Here is a 22319-nt window from a genome sequence, read left to right as displayed (position 1 = left end):
CCATAAATATTTTAAGTGAGAAAAGAGCAAAAGAAAGAAAAACAACAGTGAAAGTTTTGCCCTGCTCTATGCTTCAGTTCATGTGAAAACATAGCTGGCCTGTGTCCTTCTCTACTCTGGACTTTGGTGGCAACACAGGTCTGGATCTCATAGACAGAGGGAGGAGGAGGACCCTGGGCCAATGGGCTAGGTACAACTGAGCCAGCTCAGTAGGCACCAGCCACTCAGGTACAAGCCATTGGCCCAAACAATTTCTTTAACTAGCATGAAAGGTGAAGAAAGGTTTTTCTCTTTACATTGAACTGATATGAGCCACAAATATTACTGTAAGGTTAATTTCAGACTGTGAAGAAAAAAAAAACACAAATATCTCAGTGGTAGAGCCCTTGCCTGTGAAGGCCCTGCGCTTGATCCCTAAAACTGTGACAATACTTCTTAAAAAGTATTTCCAGTGCAACAGAAACAGGTTCTATATGTAAAATAATTCAGTGTTCTCTAACTTAGATTTCTTAAAATTTGTTTTTAAGACAGGAACTTCTATGTAAAGGCAAGGCTGGTCTCAAATTCCCAATTTTCCCACCTCGGCGTCTTAAGTGCTGATGTTGGACTCTAGAGTCCAAACACCGAGAAGGAGCCGAGAAGGAGTCGCCCCCAGAGACCACCGCACACACCAAAACCGATGCAAAAGCATGAGGATTTTATTAATTCTGTCATGACAGGGTCCCCCAGCATTCGGGAAGCTGAGGGACCTTGAATAGCGGGTACAGTCTACTTTTAAAGGGGCCACAGAAGCAAGGGGGGTTGTTCTTTGACTATTCTGATTGGCTTATTTGAAAGGACTATTACCAATAATTGACTGGAGAGCTGTTGCCAGATCAGATGAGGTAAGAGGTCATTTTGACCCCATTTCCCAGGGGACCGAACCAAAACATACATATATGAGTAATTGTTCAGGAACTGAGTACGAGCGAGTGTAGCTGTTAGGTCCTTGGTTTCCAGGGGAGGAGGGGAAGCACTATGGCACAGAGGCTGAGAGGATTCAGAATTGTCAAAAATGGCTTCAGGATTGTCTTAAAGTCTTACACTGGCATTGGGCACACATGGTGAAACTGAAGAGAATGAGCTACGACATAAAACAAAGACAAGGCCGGAAGATAAGGCGGCACAGAAAGCATCTACACAACAGCTGGCAAATCCATTTCTGGGCATGTGTGTCCAAGAAATAAAGACTTGTGTGTTGCAGGCTATTCGATCAACCTGGGGACTGTTATTTACTGGAAAAACCTGTTTCTAGATGTTGTGTGGCTCAGCCCTAGCACATACCTTTGATCCAAGTGCCTTCTGCTTGAATATTGTAAACGGGCTTAAAATAAAGTCAATCACAGGTCAAGAAGTGGAGCAAGCAACCAGTTGACAGGAACTGAACACAGGATTATTAAGGAAAAAAGAGACTAAGAGATAGGAGGACAGATAGAGACACACAGGAAGTAGAGGGGAGGGGCATTCAGTCTGAGTTTTTGAAACAGTGTAGAAGGGGGAGGATTCTGGGACATCAGAGGAGGAGGAATGAGGTCAGCCAGGTGCTTCTCTGCCTGAGTTTGCAGACTTTCACCACAGCATCTGGCTTTAGGGTCTTTATTGGTAAGATCGAACAACTGAGATTTTTAACATTCATGCTCGCATAAAATACGAATATGAATCTTTTGGGTAACTTCACTAATAGTTCAAAGTTAGAAACAACCCAAATAGGTGAATGGTGAAGCTAACGGCAATTTGTCAGCAGTGTATGGCAGCAGCAGAGGCAAAAGCTGAGATCGTTCTATCATCTACAGTGACAAGGTCTGGGCCAGTCAGGGCAGCATGAAACCAGGGGCTGGAGAAATTGCTCAGTGGCTAAGAGCACTTAATTGGTATCCAGTATCTGCAACCAGAACCAGCTTCACTTTTATAAAACCAAGATAGGGTGGGCTTAAAAAGACAAATTATGCAACAGATTGGGAACACATATGCCAGAGATACTTTAGAGTCAATAAAGATGCTGCCGCACCATCATATTTACAGACATGGCAGCTTTGTTCATGCTGACCCAGACACAGAGGTCTTCTCAGCTACCGGTAAAGCAGAGCAGACACACACAAAGTAACCAGTGTCAAAGCATGCTGGCAAGCCTTGATAGACAAGGCTAGATTTTAATTAAAAATGAGAACAGATATTTTTGCACTAAAACCAAAATGCCAATTTTTTGTTCATTGAGTTTATTTTACTTTTCTAATTTTTTACATTTACTATGGTGTGTGTGTGTAATGATTGCCAGTGTCATTCAAGTCAGGGGACACTTGAGGGAGTTGCTTCTCTCTTTTATCATGTGAATTCTGGGTCTTTAACTCAGTCATTAGGTGTAGCAGCAAGTGCTTTACAAGCTGAGCCACCTTGTTACCCTTAATTTTCCATTCCTTTGCATTTCTAGAACAGAAAAACCTTCAATATCAATAATTCAGGAGTTTTTTTTATTTTTTTAAACAAATAATGAAGACAAAGCCCAATTCTAAGGCAAGGTTGGAAGGGAAACAAAAGATTATGATGGAGGATGAGATTTATTCTGTTTGTTTTTGTTTTTTTCAAGACAGGGTTTTGCTGTAGTTTTAGAGCCTGGCCTGAACTAGCTCTTGTAAACCAGGCTGGCCTCGAACTCACAAAGATACACCTGCCTCTGCCTCCCAAGTGCTAGGATTAAAGGCATGCGCCACCACCGCCCAGCTTTATCCTTTATTTTTTGAGCTAGTATTTTGTATAGGCTGGCCTCAAATTTACAGTATTTATCCAGCATCAAATTCTGGAGTACTGAGACTAATGCCATGGCACCTAGAACCAAAAGAGTCTTATTTGGGGCTAGAGAAATGGTTTCAGCTTTGCAATAGATCTGAGTTCAATTCTGCCATCCCTATCAGGCAACTCATAACTGCTTATAACCTGATCTCCAGGGAATACAACACCTTCATCAGGACTCTAAAGCCACCTGCACTGACTTATACTGAGCAAGTCAGGAGGAAAGAGCCAGGTAAGACATATTCCTCCAAGGCTTCTGTTTAAGTTTGTGCCTTGAGTTCCTGTTTTGACTTCCCTTCATGGTGGACTGTGATATGTAATTGTGAACTGACATGACATAAATCCCTTTCTCCCCAAGTGACCTAACTAACAAGTGCTTTTTTGTTTATTTTTAATTTTTATAACTTATTTACTTGTGTGTATGCGCGCGCATGCATGCATGAATGCGCTGAGGGGTGTACACATGCTACAGTGCATACACAGATAACAGAAGACAACTTTTGGGAGAAATTGGTCCTCTTCTCCCAGCATGTGGGTTCCAGGGATAAACTCCAGTTCAGGCTTCTTCGAAGCAAGCACCTTTACATTCTGTTTGGTCCAAATGTGTTTTAAATAAGAGTCCTTAAATAAGTTCCAAAAGCCTTTTACAGAATAACATGCTTTAAAAAAAAAAAATGCTTCCAGTATCTCTTGACATCGCATTCCAAAGTATTTGTTCTACAAAGGACTGAAATAAATGGCAAGGCACAATGGTGTACATTACTAATCACAGCACTCCGGCAGATCTCTTTGAGTATATAGATGAGACCAGCCTTATCTATATAGTGAGGTCCATGATAGCCTGGGCTATGTAGAGACCCTGTCTCAAAAAAAAATCAAAACACTTTTAAACTACAGTTACATATAAAAACAGACAAGAAACTTGATGAGAATGAATTGGGGTTCTCAGGGCCAGTTAGGATAATGTCATTACAACCTTCAAGTGCAAGGAATGAGCATCTGTCAATGATCTTCACTGCACTCACCGAGATATTATTGCCACTGACTCACTGGGGGAGACGATACTTAAGGAAGAGCACTCTGAGTCTCCTGGAGGAAGAACAGAGAAATCTTCACTAGAAGATGTTGCTGCATGTGCACCCTCCCTGGGCCCAGGCAACTATGTAACATCCTGGGCTCTGCAATGAGCACCACCTCTGCTCTGAATTGCATTCCTCACAAACTCCTAAGTTAGGCCCCACAGCAAGTGACTGCTGCAGGATGAGTCAAGCCTGGAACACACTGTCATCCCCCTTCCCTAGTGGATGGTGACCAAACCCCGCAGTTAGAGGCAAAATGATTCCTTACCCTCCTCTTCTTCATTTTCATCATTGCTGCAGCTATCTTCCAAACCTAGTTCATCTTCTGTATCTTCAGGCTCCACCTGGTTTGGCCGGAGGTCAGTAGCTGAACTGAAAGAAAAGAGTCATGCCTCCACCCAAGCCAGCTCCATAACAGAAGCCACACTGGAGTCTCATTCCTTCACTGTTTCCCAGTAACAGTCTCCTCATCACTATGTTATCTCTTGCCTGTTATCTCATAAACTATTTCTCAGGTCCTCAGAATTTAGGGCCACCCATAGTTCCTCAGCTTTACATCCCTTATCTGTACATCATTTTCTCTGAAGTCTGCTTATAGTATATAAGTTTAGAATTCTGCATACAAAAATCATCAGTATCTGGTAATTTATATGTCCTTGGGATGCTCACTGGAAACTCAGAAGACCTTGGTGGATCGAGATTCTGGAACAATAATAAGACACAAGAGAAGGAATCAACTATGTCTTTAACTCTGAATAGCTGTCATACCAGGAATGCATGGGAATACAATCTGGTTTGTAGTAAGGTGAAAAGTCATAGACCTTAAGATGTGGTATCTGGAATTCTTACTTCTCCCCTGGTGATAACCTAGAACAGAGACGGGCAAATTCTCCAAAGAAACTATCAGTAAATACGTTCAGTTTTATACATCATTCCGTCACAACTTTCCAACTCTACTGTTGTAGCAAGAAAGCACTTAAAACAGTAAAAAAATGGACAAGGTTGCATGCAATAAAACTTTATTTGTAAAAGCAAGGTTTAGTCTACAGGTTAGTTTTTCTTCCCCACCTTAAAATGAATCCCTACATTAGAGTGAAAACTAAAATTTGTAGGACAGCCAAAAAATAAAGCCAACTATCAGAGATAGAAAGCAGCAGTGTGGGGGCTGGGGAGATGGCTCGGTGGTTAAGAGTACTGACTGCTCTTCCAGAGGACTGGGGTTCAATTCCCAGCACCCACATGGCAGCTCACAACTGTCTGAAGATCCAGTTACAGGGAATCTGACACCTTCATACCAATGCACATAAAAGTTAAACAAACTATAAAGAAAGAAAGCAGCAGTGTGCCCAAATTATGGTGTAACTACTGTTCTGTTCTAAAGGAACCAAAGACAGGGTGCAACTTACCGGCTATCTCCAGCACATGAGCTCAGCTCCTTGGCTTCCTCAGGTTCCTTCCCACGCTGGCCAAGATGGACAGAAGAAAGGCGAGTGGCCACTTCAGCTACACCTAGAGGCTGGAGGGAAGAAGGGGGAACTGGAGCTCGGTCTTCTCCAAGTAATTGGGGGTCACTTACAGACCCACAGGTAGGGCTGGGGTTGAGCCCATGGACATGGGAGGCAAGGAGGTGAATGCTGATCCTTTTGGTACAAAAGACTGTACTGTCCAACCCCAAGGTGTCTGAGGCACCAGGAAGGATCCCACTGTCTAATCCAACGACCTCCTGAGGAAACCGCTGGCCCATCAGAGGTTTCCATCGCCTGCTTCTGTTGAGAAGACCCCACTGGAAGCTGGGGTTCACAAAACAAGCCTGTTCAAACTGGTAGCCTTGCCGTGGCATCTTCTCAAGGCCTTTTGCAGTCAACTTCCTCACAGCCTCAGTGAAGTGTACCTCTTTAGCAGCGCTCTGGGAATCCGGGTTCTCATCCAGGCCACAGGGATACGCCTCCATCCTAAAGTTACTTTGACTGCACTGGGAAGAGGTAATACTGGCTGTGGATATGTTGAGGGTACTAGGGGTAGATAGGGTGGTAGGGGCAGTGGCATCATCTAAGAGAGTTCCAATGCTTTGGGGCCCCTTATGGTCACCAGGCTGGGGTACACAGTCTCCAGTACCCCCTGAATGATGCCAGGAGATAGGCTGGATCTTGGCTGAGGATACTGGCTTCAGGCCATCTGTGGCGTGTGGTAAGGGCACTTTAGTGCTATTTGGCCTCATGAAGGAGTTGTTGTTCAGCACGGGCTTGTAGGAGGACAGTGGAGGAGATGCAATCTTCCCTGAGATGGCTGAGGGCAAACTCTGCCTTGAAGGATTTTCCCCAGCTGCTGCCAGTGAGAGGTATGGCTCAGTGGGTGAAGACGCCATGGGCTGGGCCATGGGGAAGACTGTAGAAGAGGTGGCTTTATTGGCAGTGACACTGACAGGGAGACCCTTCTGAGGGAGAGAAAACGATCTTTTCTCTGATGGGCTGGAACGCACGCAGAAAGATTCCAGTTGCTGGTACGGTTTTTGCCTCACGTTGGTGCGGCGGTACAGCAGAGTATTGCTGAACAAGTCAGGGAGAGACTGCAGGTAACAGGGACTGCTGTGACCTGCAATGACAGCTGTGGTCCCAGAGCTACATAAAGTGCTAGGGCAAAAGAAATAGGCTGGCTGGGGTGGGACTCCCAAGAGACTGGTGCCCAGCCCCGCTGACAGTGTGCCTACGTGCTTCCTTTCCAGCTTCCAGATTGGCTTCACCTGCTGATGGGCCTGAGACCAGACTTTGACCTCTGAGGGTTTCTCAGGTGGTGAAGCAGACGCTGTGCCTGAGGGACGTCTCTGCTTGAAGCTGTTTCCTCGGCGCAGGCCAATATTGTAGTGTTCTGTTCCTGCTGAGGCCATGAGGGGCCCACATCATAGCAACATGGCCTCATGGCCTGGCTCAGGTAAGTTGCCACACACCTCTAGCACCAGCTGCATCCTTGTATCCGTCAGCCTGCGGGGAGAAAAATGATTGGAAATGCTGCCAGCTTGTAAGTATGGGTCCTATGCTATATAAGTAATAGGGTCTTGCTTCCGTTTTAGTGACCAGTCTTGGTCATCATTTGGGGTCCTGAGAGAAGAACACATTTCCAGGGAGCTTGCAGAGGTCTTTCTGAGGCCTTCGTAGGATCAAATCTGGCTTTCTCAAGGACTAAGACTTTAAGGGTCCACTAGTGCGAGGCTGCTCATGTGTCCACACTCTCAAAAAGCTTGCCTCTCTCCAAAGAGTAGTTGTTGAGTAGATATGATCAAGAGAGACACACATATAAATATGGAACTGTCAAAGAAAAAAGTTGAAGCATGTTTTTTTTTAAATAAATAAATAAATAACTGATTAAAAGTGCAGCCTGGGCTGCGGCTGAATGACTGCCTTCTCTACGTAATGTGGCAGGGCTGAAAGTGGCAGGTCAGACTGTACCCCTCAACTCATTCAGAAAGTGGCAGGTCAGACTGTACCCCCTCAACTCATTCAGAAAGTGGCAGGTCAGACTGTACCCCTCAACTCATTCAGAAAGCTCAGAGGTCCAAGAACGCATTTGCTCTATTGCTCTTGCTCCACCTCAACTTTTTTTGGTCCTTAAAAAAAAAACAAAACAAAGCAACAAACAAACAAAAACCAAAACAAGGCAAATTGAGAAACAGAAAATTTCCCAGCTCACTCTGAAATCTGAGCAGAGATAGCAATTTCATCTCTTCAAGAATCTTGTCAACCATTCAGGCTAAAATTCCAACCTACATATTAAAAACAAGAAAGCTGGACCTAAACACCAACACTATCCTCAGAGACCTTATCCTCAGCAGCCATAATGGAACAGAGAACTGAGAAAGCGGCAGGGGGAGGGGCAGGAGAGACTTCCATTCCAGGACCCAGACTGCAGTTTGGCTGCTCTCTGGGGTGGAGAACTTGCCTTGTTCTTCCAAATTTTTCTATAAAGCAGTAGGTGCCCTGTCTTGTCTCACAATTTCTTCAGCATGGTCACTGTCTAGATAGAACTCACAAATCACTCTCTAGTTTTCGTAGCTGTGGGAAAGGTGGATCTGCCTGCATGACCACATCCAGAGGGAAATAACACCTACCTACTCACCTAAGAAGATGGCATCCTGATATCCCTATTAAGAGAGCTAGAGAGAAGGAATTAGCAGGGAGAATTTTGTTCAAGTTGCATTTATGATATAAAAATAGGAAGAGTTTTTATATTTTGATCAGAGTATTGTCTGAGATCCCTGTCTACAACTATCATAGGGAAGGTGCCAACAAAGACCCTGACAAAGTCAGGCAACATTGCCCTCCTTTCCTACAAATGCTGACCTATAGGGTTTTTGTATCCTTTTCAAGAATACAAAAACATAACAAAAGTGAGCTAAAAACAGTTTAAGTGCTATAAACAGTATTGAGGTCAGTATACTCAAAAAGAAGAGACAAAACTCCACTCAAGTCCAACAAGAGAAATCATGTTTAAGAGTCAATTACTCTGTACAGGTATAACAGAGAAGACTAACACTGAAAGAGTCAAGCCCATGGCCAGGCGGTGGTGGCACACACCTTTAATCCCAGCACTCGGGAGGCAGAGGCAGGAGGATCTCTGTGAGTTTGAGGCCAGCCTGGTCTACAAGAGCTAGTTCCAGGACAGGCTCCAAAGCCACAGAGAAACCCTGTCTCGAAAAACCAAGAGTCATGCCCTACCAATGACTTCCAGCTCACAGATCTTTGCTTGCCTCTGTTTCACAGATCTGGGATTAAAGGCATGTGCCACTACAACTGACTGGCATGCCTTTTAATACAACTAAGGAGGAAAGAGTCTAAAGATTAAAATCCCATCCTCTTCAAAGGCTAAGGGCAGTTTGCTCCCATATGATGTCAAGCTGGCAAGCTGAATTAGCTCCAGTGTAGGTGAATTCTTTTCTCACTGATGGACACTCGTGTCTCTGAGACAATCATTTCCACTCCTCTGTTCTCTGTAAGTTCCATGGTGTGTAGGGTAACAACCTAGAGGAAGGCCTTTGCCTTTAACAAAAGTGTCTGTATGTAAGGTCCAGGGAGGTGAGATGGTTCCTTTAACTATGACAAAGAGTTCTACAGCTCATAACAGACATCCAGGGTTGGCTAGCATGGCGGTGTCATGAAGTGCCAAGCGAAGACAAACCTGTGTCATGTCCTGTTGACAGTGGCTCCAAGAACACAAAGTGGAGAGTACCACTCCACAACCGAACTGCATAGAGGTGCCTCAATCCAGTTTTAGTGCAGAAGTAATTTCTGGTTCAAACAAGGAAATGATGTTTGCTAAAAGCAACTTCTTTTTCTTTGTGGAAATCCCTAATGAAATCAAAGCTCAGTGTCATGGGAAGCAGAGATTTAGTGACTATTCAAGCAGCCTGTGACCTCACCACTGCCACAGGTCACAGTTACCTGTATGATGCCCAGTGCCTACAGCAATGTGTGAAGCTTAAAAAAGGTTTGAAAGGGTTCAAATTCTAAGAATTTGAGGAAATAAGCTAACACTAAGAATGGTGAGTTCTCATAGGCATAGTGGCTCATGCCTTTAATCCCAGCAATGGGGGGTGTGCAGGAGGCAGAGGCAGGCAGAACTCTGAGCTTGAGGCCAGCCTGGTCTATAGAGTGAGTTCCAGGACAGCCAGGGCTAGACAGGGAAAAATGTCTCCAAACAAAACAGGACAAGAAAATGTGCCGAGCTCCACTATCAAGTCAAAGTCACAGAGGCAAATACTGCCTGGCACCCAGATACCCTCACAAGGCAGCTTCCTGCTGGGTCAAGCCCATCCCCTTAAGTACTCTCTTTATTTCCGCACACAAGCTTTTTCCCAGCCCCACCCCCACCCCCACTTAAATTCGTAAGTGTATGCCTTTAGGATCCAGGGAACCGATTGCCCTTCTCCTAAGCAAAACGTTAGGATGAGTCAGCTGGGGAAAGAGAACAGGAAGAAAAGATACTAACTAGTATATGTGGAAGGCCATGCACAGACCATTGGTAGAAGTCTTTCTTCATGAATACCCAAACTGGCCAGGTGTGTTAGCGCACGCCTTTAATCCCTGCATTCAGGAAGCAGGTGGCTCTCTACGAGTTCAAGGCTAGACTGGTCTACACAGTGAGTTCTAAGCCAGTTAGAGCTATACAGTAAGATCCTGTCTGAGAGCAAACAAAGACAAATACCCAATTTAGCCAGACGTGGTGGCACATGTCTTTAATCCCAGCTTTTGGGAGGCAGAGCCAAGTGGAGCTCTGTAAATTCCAGGCCAGCCTGGACTACATACTGAGTTCCAAGTCAACTGGCACTACATAGTGAGACCCTGTCTCAAGATAAAGAAACAAAACCAAAAACAAAACAAAAAAACCCACAACTTAGCACGCACACGGTGTGCATACAAACATATACATGTAGACAAACTCATATATATAAAACAAAAATATTTAAAAGTAGTCAACTTAAATCAAATTTCACCAAAGCAATTGATTAATTAAGCAAATTAAAATAAATTTTCTGAGAGTGGAGAGGTGGTTCAGTGGTGGTTTGCTCTTCCAGAGGATGAAGGTTCAATTCCCAATATCCAAATAGCAGCTCACAACCATCTGTAACTCCAGTTGCAGGGGATCTGTTGCCTTCTTATGGTTCCACAGGTGCCAGGCACATATGGACAAACATGTAGGCAAAACAGCCATACACATAAAATAAAATTTTAAAAAGATAATTTTCCACAAACTCTATTATTTAATTTATATACTTAAAACACACACACACACCCCTTAAAGAAAGCAAAGGCATCTGTAGTTATTGTCTCTGCCAATAACAAAAATGACCCAGCACTTCCTGAACCTTCAAAGAACTTAGAGAGCCAACAAACTGAACACACCTGGAAAACAGCAGTTTGAATAATCTAACATCTTATAGAGTCAGTGAAATTATGATTCCTATCCCTATATATAACCCCCGAGGAACAAGGAGATCTAAGAGGAAGAGTGTGTACAGAAACTGAGCTACTGCCTGTAGAGTTCAAGATTAAAAGAATACAAGGCTAAGTTCCTCCATGTAGGCCCAAACAGGAAACTGCCCAGCAGAAAGGAAAGTAAAAGTTAATTAAGAGCACAGTAGTAGTTGAGAAGGGAATTCTTAGAAAGTCTCCCTGGAAAACTTTCAGGGCATCTATTTGTGTAAAAACAAAGGGCTGGAAAAATACACACCCCACTGTTAGTAGGGTCATCCTGAGCAGAGGGATGGGATGAAGGATTAGGCAGGGGAATGTGAGGGGGATATCTGATAGTTTACTTCAAGACACCTGCATTATTGTTTGACATTTCAAACAAAATCCGCATTACTTGTGCGAAGTTTTCCAAGAGTCTCCAGGGTACTCCTCCTCTTCCCAGCCACACTGCATTAGCAACACCACCTCCCAGGAGCTCCTGCCCAGCAGAGCTCTGGTCGGCAGCTCATCACATTCAGTACTCAGCAATTAATCTCTGTCAGTGCTGGGCCTCACAGCTGCAGTATTCTGGAAAAGGCAGGAGAGAGGAAATAACCATAATCCTACTAAGAGTTTCAAGAAACCAAATTTTAAAATTCACATAAGGCACAGAAGCATGGTATACCAATGGGCACGCAAGCACACCCATAACCATAGAATAGGCAGAAGGTTGTGAATGTTAGACCACTACAGTACCTGATCCACAATACACTGACCACATGGCAGTCACTATTGTTATTTATACCTGTCCTGTTTTTTATTTGTTTTTGTCTTTTGTCAGCTTGACACAAGTTAAAGTCATCTATCAAGAGGGACCCTGGGCTGGAGAGATGGCTCAGTGGTTAAGAGCATTGCCTGCTCTTCCAAAGGTCCTGAGTTCAATTCCCAGCAAGCACATGGTGGCTCACAACCATCTGTAAAGAGGTCTGGCGCCCTCTTCTGGCCTTCAGGCATACAGACAGAATATTGTATACATAATAAATAAATAAATAAATAAATATTAAAAAAAAAAGAGGGACCCTAAATTGAGAAAATGCCCACAAGACTGGCCTATTGGCAAGTCTGTGGGGCATTTTCTTGATTAATGATTGGTGAGAGGATCCGGCCCATGGTGGGCAGGTGGTCCTGGGGGTTGTGTAAGGAGGTGGCTGAGCAAGTTATGGAGCACAAGCCAGTAAAGTAACACTTCTCTACGGTCTCTGCTTCATCTCCTGTCTCCAGGTTTCTGACCTGAGTTCTTATCCTGACTTCCCTTCAGGATGGACTAGAACTATAAGACGAAATAAACTCTATGGTCCCTAAGTTACTTTTGATCATGGTGTTTTATCACATTAACCAAACGCTAACTGGAGCAGCACTCAAAGACCCTATCTTTCCCCTTGTTCTTTTTATAATCTGCTATGAAAGAAGAAAAATAGAAGGAACAGATAATGATTGTTCTACCAGGAATTTCAATTTTAACTAGGACAAGCAATATTCTTTTACATAGACATCATTGGAGCAAGGCAGGGTAGCTCAGGCCCATAATCCTACCACTTGGGAGGACTGCCTCAAGTTCTAGGACAATCTGGGCTATGAAGTGAGTTCCAGGTGAGTCTAGGCTACAAAGTGAGACACTGTTTCAAAACAAACAAAAAGACGTTCACAGGTATTTGGGAGCGTTTGTGACATTTATTATACTACTAGTACTTAAATTCTTCAGCTATAATATGATTTCCCATTAAAACATACCAGAAAGGCCATATAGCTCAGTAAATAAAGGTGTTTGCTGCCAAGCCTAACGACCTAAGTTCCAACCCCAGTACCCACATGAAGAAACAATTTCAGGGCTGGAGAGATGGGTCAGTGGTTAAGAGCATTGCCTGCCTTCCAAAGGTCCTGAGTTCAATTCCCAGCAACCACATGGTGGCTCACAACCATCTGTAATGAGGTATGGTGCCCTCTTCTGGCCTGCAGACATACACACAGACAGAATATTGTATACATAATAAATAAATAAATATTTTTTAAAAAGAGAAACAATTTCAAGTTGTCCTCTGATCTTCTCATATACACATTGACATGGATGGATGGATGGATGGATGGATGGATGGATGGATGGATAGACAGACAGATAGATATAAACTTAAAATTAAAGACAATCATGCCAGGAGATAAGTGGTAAACTAAACCCCTTTCTCTTCTCTTGATTTTGGGTCTTACAATTAGATACTTATGATTCTGACACTGCATGAAGAGTTTAAAAGTTGGGCTGGAGCCGGGCGTTGGTGGCGCACGCCTTTAATCCCAGCACTCGGGAGGCAGAGGCAGGTGGATCTCTGTGAGTTCGAGACCAGCCTGGTCTACAAGAGCTAGTTCCAGGACAGGCTCCAAAACCATAGAGAAACCCTGTCTCGAAAAACAAAAAAACAAAACAAAAAAAAAAAAGTTGGGCTGGAGAGATGGCTCAGCAGTTAAGAGCATTGTCTGCTCTTCCAAAGGTCCTGAGTTCAATTCCTAGCAACCACATGGTGGCTCACAACCATCTGTAATGAGACCTGGTGCCCTCTTCTGGCCTGCAGACATACATGCAGACAGAATACTGAGATTACTGTATACATAATAAATAAATCTTTAAAAAAGAAAGTTTTTACTCAACCACTTCCTAGACTCTGGTTTCGAAATACCATCTGTTAATAAGTTAATAAAAGGAGTCAGAGCCATCTTAAAGTGGCTGATTCCAGGGTTGGGGATAGGAGATAGACCTTTAACATTTGGTGTCACCAAAAAAAAGGAAAGAAAATGGTAACCCCAAAAATGGTACTGTTCTATAGCTAAAAGGGACATCAAAAGATCTCCAAAATAACAATGAGACAATGGGTGCCTTCCCAACAGCACTAGGAAGGAGGCAAGGATGGCCATTTATCAGTGTTAGTCAACTCTGTACTGGAAGGCAAAAGGAAATCAAAGGAACCAGCTGGTAGTGGCACACTCCTAATGCCAGTGCTTGGGAGGAAGTGGCAGGTATCTCTATGAGTTTGAGGCCAGTCTGGTCTACAGGGCTGTAGTTGGAATTTTCTTTGGGCTGCCAACCAGCTCCCAAATAAAGACACAGAAAATTATTATTATGAATGCCTGGTCTTACCTTAGGATTGTCCACTAGCTCTCTTAATTTAACCTGTTTCTAGTCATCTACATTTTGCGTAGGTGTTTTTTACCTTCCTTTCACTCTGTGTCCTACTTTCCTGCTTCCTCCATGTCTGTCTGTCTGGCTCCTGGCATCTTTTTTCCCCTTCCCCCAGCCTAAATTCCTCCTCTTACTTAGTCTCCCTGCCCAGAAGTTCACCCTATACTTCTCTTTCTTCTTCCTTCACTATTGGCCTTTAATATTAGGCAAATCAGGTGCCTTATGCAGGCAAGGTAAAACAGCAACACATCTTTATAGAATTAAACAAATATTACACAACATAAACAAAAGCAACACATCTTTGCATAGTTAAACAAATTCTCTGCAACAGAGTAAGTTCCAAGCAGACAAGGCTACCCAGAAAAACCCTGGCAAGAAACCAAAAAGGAGGGGGAAAGAGGAAGGAAGGAAGGAAGGAAGGAAGGAAGGAAGGAAGGAAGGAAGGAAGGAAGGAAGGAAGGAAGGAAGGAAGGAAGGAAGGTCCCAAGAAGTCTACCAAAGAAAACCTACTAGAATGAAAAAACAAGTTTAGTAAGGCTATAGGGTGCAAGACCGATACACAAAAACAATTAAAAGTTTTTAATTCATCGCTTGTGTATGCATGTGTAGGTCGGCTTCAACCTTGTTTAAAACAAGAGCTGGATTTTTTTATTTTTATTTATTTATTTATGTTTTGCTACATATGCCAGCATTAGTGACCTGCAAGCTCCAGGGGAGACTCCTGTCTTTACTTTCTATCTCCCTGTAAGAACATGGGATTGCAAAAACCTGAGCTACTGCTCCTGGCCTATGTGTGGATTCTGAGGATTCAAACCCAGAAGCTCACACTTGCATGGTGTGCTTTTACCCACTGAGCCATCTCCCCAGCCCACAGAATCACAAAAATCCCAGCCTCACCCCATGAGATTCTCATTGACCTCCACTGATAAACTTGCCTGCTTTCTTGAACTCTAATTGCCTCTCTTCCTCTTCTCAATCTCTCTCCTCCTGGCAGCTGCCAATATTTAGCTTGCCTATCTTGTTGTTTTCCTTTCAAACTCTAAGAAAATGGTCCGGTGGGGTGATCAGTTGGCAGAGTGCTGGCTTAGCATGCAAGAAGCCCTAAATTCAATCTGCAGTACCACATAAGCGGCATGGTGGCCCAGACCTATAATCAGAGATGGAGGATCTGGAATTCAAGATTATTCTCAGGGCTGGGGAGTTAGCTAGCAGTTTTGGAGGACCTAAGGTCCATTCCCAGAACCCACACAGCAGTTCATAACTATCTTTAACTCCAGTCCCAGGAAACTCACACCCTTTTCTGACCTCTTTTGGTACCAGGCATGCACCTTGTACACATACATACATGCAGGCGAAACAATCATACACGTAAAAGAAAATTAATAAATATAAAAAATTTTAAAAATTATTCTCAGTGCGAGACCAATCTGGGTACACCATTTCCTGTCTGCAAAAATGAAACGAAACCAAGACTGGTCATACGTCCACGGTAGAGCAGTTAGATAGTGCACAGTCCCTGGGTGGACTCTCTAGCATCATACAAGCAAATCAATTCCATTTACAGTATCATCAAGAATTATATCACCTAGGTTCCTGTTTGGGTTTGATATGTTACTTTTGGGTCGGCAAAGGGTCTTGCTATGTAGCTCAGGCTAGGTTCAAGCTAGTCTTCTGCAGCTGTCTCCTGAGTAAAGACTATAGGTGTCTCTTGCTGTGCTCAACCTTAGCAATAATTTTAACAATAACAAAAAGTATAGACCTATACAATGAAAAATACAGAAACTGCAAAAAGAAATTAGAGGTGTAAACATACAAAGAGATAACATGCTCATAAATCAGAGCATGTCTCACTATGAGCCGGACAGTGGTGGCGCACGCCTTTTTAATCCCAGCATTCGGAAGGCAGAAGCAGGCAGATCTTTGTGAGTTCGAGGCCAGTCTGGTCTACAGAGTGAGTTCCAGGACTGGCTCCATAGCTACTGAGATACCCTGTCTCAAAACAAACAAACAAACAAAAAAGCTCACTATGACATTGGCAAATCTTTATGATTGACACAAAGACTAAATGTAATTCTTACCAAAGAAAGCTTTTCTGAAGAAACTGACAAGTAGATATGAAAATCTATATACAAATAGCAGATCTAGAACAGGAGACATAACAGCTAGGAGACTTACTCTACTTAATTTCACAATTTAGAACAAGGCTATGAGTCTAGTGTTAAGAATAGAGATGTAGGCCAATGGGACAAAACAGAGTCCAGAAATAAACCATGTTCTGACCAATTAAAAGTCACCTCAGCAATTACATAAAGGATTCATCTTTTTAACAAATGACGCTGATGCAACAGGATGCTCCTGCACACTCCACTACCTACAATAATAACAGGAATCCACCTGCCAATCTCTAAAGTACAGAGCAAAGTCACATGTCCAAATGAGAAGTCTTTTAAATGTAGCTGTTTTAAATCCGCCTGCCAGTAAACTTGCAAACTCTGGTTCAAGGCAACTTAGAGGAGGAGGCAAACACCAAGGCCTGGCAGATGAAGCTTAACGAAGCACTTTATGGTGCCAGTCAACAAGCTATGGGGGTGCCGTTGCCTGAAGAATGCCATTAAAACCCGATTCTCCACAGAAACTTCACTGCCCACAAAACCCAAGTCTTGTCCTCAACGGAGATGCCAGATGCTGTCTACACACAGCTGAGAAGGAACCTAGGAGGCTGAGATAAGGTCTCTGGTGCTAATGAAACAAGAGAAGCACTGTGGGAAGAAACTGAAGAGTTTCTATAGCCAATGTCATTCAAGAGGAAACAAATTATCTTTTAGTCTTTTTGAAAGTAGATGGGAACGCCAAATTTTTGGAAAGTGACACTAGAGGACAAGAGAGGAATACTAACGACACTAATGAATCAATCTTTCTCCCTGCCCAATTAAACTTTAATTAGTATCAGGGGCAGGAAAGAAGCTGATATTCCAAATTAGGACTTTAATATACCAAAAATCAAAACCAGGTATGGAGGCAATGACACATAATTTCAGCACTCTTAAGTCTAACGCAGGAGGAGCATAAGTTTGAGGCCTGGGCTACATGAATGACCCACTCTAAGAAAGAAAGAAAGAAAGAAAGAAAGAAAGAAAGAAAGAAAGAAAGAAAGAAAGAAAGAAAGAAAGAAAGAAAGAAAGAAAGAAAGAAAGAAAGAAAGAAAGAGAGAAGAAAGTCTAAGGGAAAGAGAGGGTGTCCAGCCCCAGAACAGAAATCTGTTTGACACAGAAAATTACAACCTGTCAGCAGTAATGAGGACTTGAGCCTTACCTCTGCTGACCTTCTCTTCCACTCAATCAACAAGTATTGCCAGCTTCAAAAAAAGTTTGATGGTTTTTGTTGGGTTTTGTTTGCCCCCAACCCTACAGGCTTTCTCTATGTAACAGTCTTGGCTGGCCTCCAACTACCAGAGATCCGCATGCCTCTGCCTCCCAGGTGCTGGAATTAAAGGCATGCACCAGGCTCAAAGTAAGTTTGCTACTTAACTGTTCCCTATCTGCAATCACCACCTTAATCAAGCCACCATCATCTGTCACCAGCTCAATTCTCTAATTCTCCATTTATCCCTCCTTAGATCTCCTCCTTTCTTTTTGGTGTTAGCCTAAAGCCATCAGATGCTCCTGAGCTTGCCAGGCCTGCCAGTGTAGACCTGTAATTCTAATTACTGAAGGATCATCATGATGATCACGGGTTCAAGTCTTTTAGGAGCTACAGAATGAATTCAAGACCAGCTTGGGCAACTTAGTGAAAGACTGCTCAAAATAAAAGGTAAGATATAGCCGGTAGGTGGTGGCACACACCTTTAATCCTAGCACTCAGACAACGAAGATCTCTATGCGTTTCAGGTTGGCCTAGGCTACACAGAGAAACTCAAAAAAGAAAAACACCTTTAAGCTGGGCAATGGTGGCACACACCTTTAATCCCAGCACTCAGGAAGCAGAGGCAGGCAGATCTCCGTGAGTTCGAGGCCAGCCTGGTCTACAAGCGCTAGTTCAGGACAGGCTCCAAAGCTAAAGAGAAACTTTTGTCTCAAAAAACTTAAAACATGTTGGGATATAGCCTAGAACAGAGCGGTTAGTTGTTTGGGCATGCACGAGGTCCTAGGTTCAATCCCAAATCATATTCTCATATTCTCTCTCTCTCTCTCTCTCTCTCTCTCACACACACACACACACACAGAGAGAGAGAGAGAGAGAGAGAGAGAGAGAGAGAGAGAGAGAGAGAGAGAGAGAGAGAGAGAGAGAAACAGAGTGTGTGTGTTTCAGAGTCTCCTCTGTTCTGTCCAATCTGCAGGGATACTTTTGCCTTGTTTCCTTAAGCAAGTGAGAACAATTAGTAACCTATGACGCCAAAGAACCTACCTATGCTGTCTCAAAACAACCAAGTCTCTTGGGGCCAGACCCAGCTAAACTTGAACAAGCACCTATTTCTACAGAAAGCAATTATTCATTATGCACTGATTAAATCATTATCTTGGATAACTACTGAGATCTGTAGTTTCCTCCATCTAGGTGTTTCTGTAGGTCACCTGGGGGAATTTGGGACACTGGAAATGGTTCATCATCTACATATAATCTACAAGGTCCCTGACAGGATCCCTTGCTATAAGTAATGGACAGGGTTGAGTGACCGAATCAAACCCACTTCCTCTGACATGATAATCCCAAGCTCTAGTAGCTACCCAAAGTAAGTTAAAGAAGCAATTTATTTTTATTTCCCATTAGGAGTGTAGGTATTAGCAGATATGTGCACATCAGTGCAGGTACCCTCGGAGGCTCCTGGAGCTAGAATTACAGGCAGTTGTCAGTGACCCAATATGGGTGCCAAGAACTGAAGGTAGGACCTCTGCACTTGCAGTAATAAGCTCTCAGACACTGAGTCGTCTCTCTAGGCCCAGGCAAAATGGATTTCTAGAAGTCACACAGAAGTCAAACTCCAGCTTTTATAAAAGGGAAGGTCAGGAGCCGGGCAGTGGTGGCGCGTGCCTTTAATCCCAGCACTCGGGAGGCAGAGGCAGGTGGATCTCTGTGAGTTCGAGGCCAACCTGGTCTACAAGAGCTAGTTCCAGGACAGGCTCCAAAGCTACAAAGAAACCCTGTCTCGAAAAACAAAAAAAACAAACAAAACAAATCAAAAAGGTAAGGTCAGGATCACTACAAGTGAAGGTAAGTGAAGTCTCGGGTAGTTTGCCAGAGCACAGTGCAGGACTACAAACTGAAAGAGTAAACCAAGAAAAAAATACAGGTCCCAACAGCTACCCAAGAGGGCAAAGCTACAGATTACTGACAAGTGAAACCAGCCAAAGTTTCATATGACCAGATGAAGTTCTGATTTTATCAGTTGCCACACACACCTCCTTCCTCAGGTAAACAGCAGTCTTCAGAGCATGGTTCACAGAACCTGAGGGAGCCCTGAGACTCTCGGAGGTTCTGCTAGGTCAGAACTATTTAGATCAGAAAGAAGAGGGTATCTGCCTTTTCCACTGCAATGGGGCAAGGAAAGCAGCAATGGGTAAAGTCACTGCCACCCTGGCCCAACTCAAGACAGCAGCAGTTTAGCTTCTCCCACAGGATGTATTAACCAGCAACACACTGGAAGATTGCCAATTTTACTTCATAGTACTGCGATACATTTGTTAAAGGTTTTAAATACTCTATGTGACAAAATAGGCAGGATCTGAGGGTACAGCTCCTGGACAGCACTTGCCCAGAAAGATGAAGGTCTACTTTCCAACCCCAGCACCTGGTGAGATGGTGAACAAGAGCACTTAAGATACACTTAGTGGGGCGTGGTGGCACAAGTCTGTAATCCTAGCACTCCCCAGGTGGAGGCAGAGGTTTAAGGCCACTCTCAACCACATGGTGACTTCCAGGCCAGCCTGGCCTACATGAGACCCTTTCTCAAACAAAACAACTTAAGCTGCATACAGATGACTGTCTCTACCCAAAGCACTTGTGTGAATGCCAGATTTTTCTGTGGAACACAATGTTCACTGGAAAGAATGAATGACATAAGCGACAAAGTCCTTCAGACTTTGGTATCTGGCAGACACTTCTGGATCTGAAACAAAGTGAAGCCTGTCACTTCAAGTACAAGAGCTGACAGTAGTTGGTGCCAATGAGAAAATTGAGCTTCCAAGAGAAAAATCAAAATTTTGGCAAAACTGTATCCACCACTTGAAGCATGACTGCTTTTCTGGAAATTGTGATGCTGATATAAATGACTTTTATTTTACTTTATATAAACTTTTAGGATTTATGTATTTGTGAGTATGTGTAGATCTGAGTATCACAGTATAATGTGGAGGCCGGAGACAACTTTCATAACTCTCTCTTTCCATTAGAAGGGTTCCAAGAATTGAACCCAGGTCATCAGGCAAGTAGCAAGTGCCTTTGGCTGATGAGACTCTCAATGGCCCATTTTTGGTGTCTTCAGACAAGGTCTTGCTATGTAGCACGTTTGGTCAAAAATTTATAGTCCTCTTGCCCTAGCCTCCCAAATGCTGGATTTAATAGGCCTAGTGGTGCCATCATGCCTCCTTTCAAATTATAGTTTTAATTCTGTGTAAGAAAACATGACAGCATTTGGAAGAGTCATATAACTCAATCAGCACCTACCACGTGAAGTCATGGAGTCAATACAAACTGGAGCCGGGCGGTGCTGGCGCACGCCTTTAATCCCAACACTTGGGAGGCAGAGGCAGGCGGATCTCTGTGAGTTTGAGGCCAGCCTGGTCTACAAGAGCTAGTAGCAGGATAGGCTCCAAAGCTACAGAGAAACCCTGTCTCGAAAAACCAAAAAAAAAAAAAAAAAAGAATACAAACTGGTGTGGTGGTTATTCCACACTTGTGAGACTGATGCAATAAAATCTTACAATTTTAGAAAAGTCTGAGCTACCCAGTGAAACCCCAACTCTGAACAATCAAATAACAAAGCCCTACCAACCAAAAGTTGATCCTTCTTTTATACAAAACCAAAGTATAATACCCCAAACTCCTTGTGTTTCAGGCCCTTCTAACCATTTGAGGGCAAATTCTCTTTACATATATTTCCCCAAGACAGGGTTTCTCTGTAGATCACAGAGTCTGGTGGGAAAAGGAACCCCCCTCCAGATCTTAGGTACGGAGCACACCTTGCAGCAGATGCACTTTCCCACTAGCGATGGCCTTCCATCCACATGGCCACTCTTTCCCTGGTACGCGCTCCTGCCTTCCTTTCCCATGCTCATCCTTCCAATGCTGCTCTTCTGAGCTCAGTCTCAGTTTGCTTGGCACAGTGAACTCAGTAAGGACACTGCAGTCTTCACTGCCAGTCTCCCTAACTACAGCCACTTCCTACACTCAAGAGCTACAGACCTACAACCCTTCTTCCTAGATGTGTTTGGAACAATTCTGCTCCAAAATGTAACTTTAATCTTATCCTTCACAGCTGTGTGTGGTTCTTAGTAGCTCTTACCAATTTTCTGACCCATGTGGTCACTAAAGTTGGAAACCCACATGATTCCACTTAAATCCTTGTCTAACTTTCTGCATTATTCTGCCAGCAGATTCTCAAGTCTGCCAGATTTAACATCTTTCTAAGCTCTGCATTCCCACGGTACCAACCATAAACTCTTCACTATCTCTGGAGTGCTATTTATTCACTGGCTCCTTATGAGAGACCAAGAGTTAGACAAGACTGCTTGGTAGGCAGAAAGATGGCAAATTTCCAAGATGGCCAGCTTCTTCCTTAGCTTCCAGCCTTGAGAAAAAATAAAACAACCGCCATGTCTGCTGCTGACGGACTGGCTCAACACGTTCAGGGCCTGATTAGGACATGTCGCATACATTTGAGGACCAACCAACCATCCTGTCTTCAAACTGATCAGAGACTGGGTTCTCGGGATTTCTGGGTCGCCCCTGGTTTCTCTGAGTGTCTGCTTGTGCATGGTTCCGCACACCATAAACGCCTTCCTTTAACTGATAGTCTTTTTGTGGTGCTTAAATACCTCTGCTGCTACCTGTTGTGCTTCAGATTTTTCCTGCCTTTTATTTCTTTAACTGGCAGAGAAATGAGCCAATCAAGATCCCTAAGCTTTTTCATCTCTAGACTCTATCACTTGGATCTAGTCTGAAATCCTTTGTCAATCTACCCAGTAGCCCTTCTGTACTTAGACACGCACCTGATGTCATTTTCCTGCTATTTTATCTTTACATGGAAAAATA

At 43.6% G+C, this 22319-nt stretch overlaps 1 protein-coding gene across 3 annotated transcripts in view; it reads right to left on the bottom strand.

The window, feature by feature from the left end:
• Ttll4 (tubulin tyrosine ligase like 4) overlaps window positions 1-22319 on the bottom strand; it is a 45103-nt gene that overhangs the window by 20674 nt on the left and 2110 nt on the right. Inside the window, exons 2-5 of one of the 3 annotated variants that reach the window (XM_075952194.1) lie at window positions 11262-11434; window positions 5312-6883; window positions 4174-4277; window positions 3852-3915 (exon numbers count right to left, since the gene is read on the bottom strand). In XM_075952194.1, the coding sequence (XP_075808309.1) occupies window positions 3852-3915; window positions 4174-4277; window positions 5312-6789 (1646 nt within the window). In that variant the 5' untranslated portion in view covers window positions 6790-6883; window positions 11262-11434. The remainder of the gene's footprint in view (window positions 1-3851; window positions 3916-4173; window positions 4278-5311; window positions 6884-11261; window positions 11435-22319) is intronic. The other 2 variants (XM_075952196.1, XM_075952193.1) reach the window with 2 other exon arrangements.

The sequence above is a fragment of the Microtus pennsylvanicus genome, chromosome 17, assembly GCF_037038515.1.
Source record: "Microtus pennsylvanicus isolate mMicPen1 chromosome 17, mMicPen1.hap1, whole genome shotgun sequence".
Lineage (NCBI taxonomy): Eukaryota > Metazoa > Chordata > Mammalia > Rodentia > Cricetidae > Microtus > Microtus pennsylvanicus.
The sequence above is the reverse complement of the archived record's forward strand: the minus strand, read 5'-3'. Positions and strand labels throughout refer to the sequence as shown.